The sequence below is a fragment of the Mytilus californianus genome, unplaced genomic scaffold (assembly GCF_021869535.1).
Source record: "Mytilus californianus isolate M0D057914Y unplaced genomic scaffold, xbMytCali1.0.p SCAF_14, whole genome shotgun sequence".
Classification (NCBI taxonomy): Eukaryota; Metazoa; Mollusca; class Bivalvia; order Mytilida; family Mytilidae; genus Mytilus; species Mytilus californianus.
In genome coordinates this window covers 31,435,077-31,441,076 of record NW_026262626.1, presented here as the reverse complement: position 1 = coordinate 31,441,076, position 6,000 = coordinate 31,435,077, and the positions used below count along the sequence as shown (strand labels likewise).

Sequence of the window (6,000 nt, the reverse complement as noted above, 5' to 3'; positions counted from 1 at the left end):
CGTCTATGTGAGACTTTGTCAAACGCCTTCATAAAATCAATATAAACTGCATCAAATGATCCACAACTGTCTAAAATACTGGTCCAGTGATCTAGGACTTTAAGTTATTGTAATGAGGTTGATCTTCCTCCAATGAAACCAAATTGTCTCTCACTAAATAAATATAACGGTTCATATGGTCTACAATTTTTTTCTTATAAGTTTCTCCATCAGTTTGCAGATAATACTAGTCAGGCTAACAGGTCTGTAATTTGAAGCTAGTTTCCTGTCACCTTTATTAAAAGCAAGGATTTGTATAGTAAGAAATCCTTGTTAAAAGAGTGCTGTAATTTGGCAAATTTTCCAATCTTACGGTACAGTACCTGTTTTAAATGAGCTATTGAAAATCATACATAGTCATGATAGTGGGGCATCTATTATATCAGCTAGTTCAAACAATACTATCGGATGTACCTAGTCTGGTTCTGTTGATTTCGAGGTATTTAAATTGTTTAGTAGTTTGTAGTTTTCTTTGGTTTTAAAATTTTCATTACTAGATTCTTCAACATAAGGAATATTTTCAATAAATGTGTCATCATTATCATCTTAATAAGATGTCAATTGACAATTTTACTTATGTTGAGTTATTTGAAGATCGTTTATTGCTGATAATTTCTGGAGGTTACAGTATCTTTCTATCCGTTTATAGTTTTCGCAATAATGAAAGAAAAAAAAAGGTTCATCATTTAAGGGAATTTTTCTTTCCAGGAATCAATTGATTATTTTCAATTATGTTTACTATTGCTTAAGGCTGAACAAAGATTTTGTCTTGGAAACTGAAATGCTGATGTAAGCACATCAAGACGGCATTCATCATATTATAATCTTATTTTGTCTTCGACACACATTTAGAAAATCCAACATCTTTAGAGTATGACCATGCTTTAATAAACTGCTTCGCTGAGCGCAGCTAGATACGCTCGCAGAGGTCCAACCCTGAACAGTTGGGGCAAAAATGGACACAATATTCAAGCTTGAGTCAGGTCTGAATTTGGATTGTAATTAAATATTTGACATATTATAGGTTTCTGAATAAATGTAGTCAAAGAACTTGAAATTGGTTATATGAATTGAATTTATATTCAATTAAAGATTTCTTGCTGTTGTGCAATACTTGGTAAATCTGTTGTCAGACTATAAACAAATAAAGTTCAATTAATTCTCAATCCAAAGTTTCATGAGAATTGGTGACAGCATTTTTGAGTTATTGTCCAAAAACTGGAAAATCACCCCTTTTTTTAATGAATAAAACCCCATAACTCAGAAATGTAAAATGTAAAATGTAAAATTTATAAAATTCTAAAGGGAGCTTACATAAATACATACAAACAATTCACTAAAGTTTCATAAGAATTGCTGAAAGCATTTTTGATTTTTTGTCCGAAAACTGGAAAATCCCCCCTTTTTTATGAATAAATCCCTGCAACTCGGAAACGTAAAATCTTAAATTTATAAAAATCAAAAGGGAGCTCATGTCAATAGATATAAACAATTACCCACAATTTCTTGCAAGTTGGTGAAAGCATTCTTGACTTATTGTCCGAAAACTGGAAAATCCCCTTTTTTTAATGAATAAAACCCTTTAACTCGGAAACGTAAAATCTAAATTTTATAAAAAACGAAAGGGAGCTCACGTCAATAGATATAAACAATTCACCAAAGTTTTATGCAAATTGGTTAAAGCATTTTTGAGTTAATGTCCGACATGTTGACGACGGACAGACGGACGGACGAACAATGGTATACCATAATACGTCCCGTAAACGGGCGTATAAAAATCAATAGATTGAAAATTGGCCATTCCTATTTGTACTTTCTGTATGTCATCTTTGGTTTTCAAACATGAATCTTGACACTGGCAAGAAAAGTGACAATTTATGCTATGGCTTACAATAGTAATGAAGATTATTTTTCATCAATGAACTCATCAGTAACTGAAGAAAAATGCATGCCATGTTGTGCTAATCATGCCCCTACCTGTAATTCAAAGTATTGGAAATGTGGAAGTAGATGTCTGACAGATTCTAAAGGTGGTAACTTTTTCACTGCCAAGCTGCTGACTAACTATTAAGTACATGAGAAAAGTGTGACGGAAATATTGGTACTTGTAGAACAAACAGGCAGATGGCTGAACAAAATTGATGAAGGGAGGAACAAATGGCTAAGGCAAATGCAACATAGCCCTACGCCTAGAGTCAGGATATAAAGTAAATTACATAATGTCTACCCTTCAAATGGAAAGACGAAAATGAAAGAATAATTCTGTTTTTGAACTTATATTTTTTTCAAATTAAATTACAAAATCAGCTACCATTTGTAAGCATCATACATGTATAGATATAAAATTAAAAGTTATTTATCAAAATCGGGAGCATAACAACTAACATGACAATCAGAATTTTTGTTTCAGTATGAGCAAATTTCTTGGAATAAAGGTTATATGTACAGTGATCTACAGATGAAATCAGCATTTTAAACAAATGTGCAAATGTATCCTAGTTCTTCTAAATAATGAGATTTAACTGCTCTTAAATACATTATCCTACTATTTATTCAGTTGTCCACATGTACCTCAGTTTTTACAATTCTAGAGGAATTAAGACTATTAACAACCATTACAACATACAAAGTTCACGTGAAATCTGACATATCATCAAGGGCCCTTCTTACACATTTTTGTGTGAAGCACAGAGACCAAAGCATACAAAGAAATTCATGTTCATAGGTTGTCAATTTTCATTAATTTTGACACACTAGCAATTAATTCAGGTTGTGTTCTTGATAGATATAAACAGTTTTGCTAAAATCCAAGCACTATGTATTTTGGTGGGCAACCAATATTTTGTAACACTGAGAATCATTTTGGAATATCAAATTATACCTACATATCAATTTTCATTGGCATCCTAGCAACAGCAGATGTTTCTAAACATTTATCATCTTTGAACAAATCTAAGTTTTTACCTAACTGTACACCAGACCACAACAACCATCAACTCCTCCGAAAAAACAGATATATAATCAAACACAAACAACAACTCAGTTTCAAACTTTCAAGCTGTATATCTTAAAGTGTTAAAATTCAAAACACTTGTTAATAATATCCCTGAAATGTGTTCCTTTATGGCAATCTTTTAAGGCAAGGTAAAGTCTGTACAATATTGGACAGTCAAGTGATACACATTGCTGTTTTTCATCTTGAGTTCCCATACAACAGTTACAAATCTGAAAAATAGACAAAATTATAGTAAACGTTGTTTTGAAGGTCATATCCATATATTCATATCTATCTTTTAAGTCACCATTTTACATGGGCAACTGTTATAAATGAATGATAGGTATCCGAAATATATATTGATTTTTTTTGTGTATCATTTGAAACGGTGTTCTACACTTGTAAATGTTACAGGTTTCATACCTTGGAAAGACCTCTAAAGGATGTAAACGTTAGAACATTGATAATTGTGTTTTACTTACTACCTGACTGATATTTTTTGATTAATTCATTAAAGCCAGTCGCACATGAGTTCAATAATCAGTGTTGTTTAGTCACGAGTTAGATACTTTTTTATATTTGAATTCGTGAATTAGTCATTCTTTCTTATCACATTGATCATAACCTTTTTAATGGAAAAAAATTGTAAGGGGTTCCGCGGAACTTTGTGTCTCGCCTACGATTGCTGCTGTCAGTGTAAACGTGTAATGTTGACTTAACTAGAACGGTAAAAGTGACGCCACCAAAATTCAAACTTGATATGTGTTTTGTGGTAATATGCATTGTGTATAAGATTCATAATATTTGGTTGAGGGAAACTTAAGTTATAGAACAGAAATAAAAAATACAGCAATTTTTCCATTTGTAAAGGGCATATCTCTAGAAAGGTAAAAGTGACACCACCCAAATTCAAACTTGATCTGTGTTTGTGGTAATAAGCATTGTGTATACGTGTGGTAATAAGCATTGTGTATAAGATTCATAACATTTGGTTAAGGCAAATTTAAGTTATAGAACGGAAATGAAAAATTCAGCAATTTTTCCATTTGTAAAGGGGCATAATTATAGAAAGGCAAAAGTGACACCACTTAAATTCAAACTTGATCTGTGTTTTGTGGTAATAAGCATTGTGTACAAGTTTCATAACATTTGGTTGAGGCAAACTAAAGTTAGAGAATGGAAACCAATTTCGGGACGTACAGACGTACAGACGTACAGACGGACAAGGGTAAAACATAATGTCCCCTCCGCTACGGCGGGGGATGCCCATTTATCAGTAAAATACAAAATTTAGATGTTTTTTCTTGGTCTTGAAGATTAGCGTCTGTCCAAGTTTCATAACAATCCATGAAGGTTAACAAACTTATTATGTCAAAAAATTTTAATCCCAGACTGTCTGTAAATGTTAACTGTAAACAAGAGGCTCATGAGAGCCTGATATCGCTCACCTGTAATTTCAGTTTCAGGCATTTGACTTACTTTGCTGAACAATTTTGTCATTTACACTTTCTCTTTTTCTATAATAATATTAAAGATGATACATAACCCAAAACTGTAAAATTTCCTAAAAACTAACTATTTCTGGACAGTAACCCAACAATAAGTTGTCCTATTGGTCTGAAGATTACTTGACAGGTAGATCTAAACCTGTTTAACACTTTCACCTATGTCAGTTATGCTTTTACTGCTTTAGTTTTTGAGACGAAAGCCAATAAAGTGCTTCGCCGATCGCAGCTGGATACGACCGCAGAGGTCCAACCCTGAACAGTTGGGGCAAAAATGGACACAATATTCAAGCTTGATACAGGTCTGAATTTGGATTGTAATTAAATATTAGACACATTATAGGTATCTGACACAGAATAAATGTAGTCAAAGAACTTGAAATTGGTTATATGATTTGAATTTATATTCAATTGAAGATTTCTTGCTGTTGCGCAATACTTAGTAAATGTGTTTTCAGACTAAATACAAAGAAATAGCAAAATAAATTGTGACCGTCAATTTTTTTTTGGTAAATTGATAATTTCTTAAATCTTGAGGGAAAAAATTGACCCACCCTTAAAAAAAATAATATTTGAAATTTTCTTTTTGTAAAATGTGGTACAATTTAAGGTTCCACTAAAGTCAAAATATAGGACACTTCATAAACATCCAAACTTTGCCTGTATTTTTCAACCTATAATGAGTAAAGTCCTAAACTATGAGAACATATCTTCATTTAAACATACTTAACATATACACACTGTGCAAATTGTAAATAAACTTGAAATTGTTATGCTGTGGCCAAACCGGTTCTTGGGGTGAACACTAAATTTTCAAAAAAATCTGGAGGCCTGCGAGACGACTTAATTAGTTTAAAATTGGTATGGACGAATACTGTTATATCTAATGCAGGGCAAGCTCATGTTGATTTTTCAGAAAATGTATTTATTTTCGAGTTTCAGTTAATTTCATGTATCTAAGTGAACAAATATCGAAGGTACAATACAGAAATTGGACAAATATGCCATTAAAACATATGTATGTGACAAATCAACATGAGCTTGCCCTGCATTACATGTAACAGTATTCGTCCATACCAATTTTAAGCAAATTAAGTCGTCTCGCAGGCCTGAAAATTTCATAACAAATAGATCATGACCCATTTATCACTTTAACTCCCTTTCACTCCAACATTGACCAATGAACTATGAAAATGAAGTCTATTCATATGAAACCTGCCAGACTGACATGTACACCTTACATTCGTTCCATGCACCATATATAATAGATGACCTAATGCTTAAAGTGTCCGAGGAACATAACTTTAACCTTGATCACTGATCCATGAAATGAGGTCAAGGCTATGATCAAATTTGAAAAAAAGGCAGGACAGGAATTTTGAGTAAAAAAAAGGCAGGGTTAGCAACTAGGCAAAAAAAAAAGGCAGGAAGACAATTTATGTCAAAAAAGTCAGGATAAAC

At 32.4% G+C, this 6,000-nt stretch overlaps 1 protein-coding gene across 1 annotated transcript in view; it reads right to left on the bottom strand.

Annotated features, from left to right (window-relative positions):
* Nucleotides 1-2,572: 2,572 nt before the first annotated feature.
* The window catches only part of LOC127724637 (uncharacterized), a 640,225-nt gene continuing 636,797 nt past the window's right edge, over nt 2,573-6,000 (bottom strand). The window contains exon 36 of the mRNA XM_052231644.1: nt 2,573-3,264. Within this exon, the coding sequence (XP_052087604.1) occupies nt 3,115-3,264 (150 nt within the window). The 3' untranslated portion in view covers nt 2,573-3,114. The remainder of the gene's footprint in view (nt 3,265-6,000) is intronic.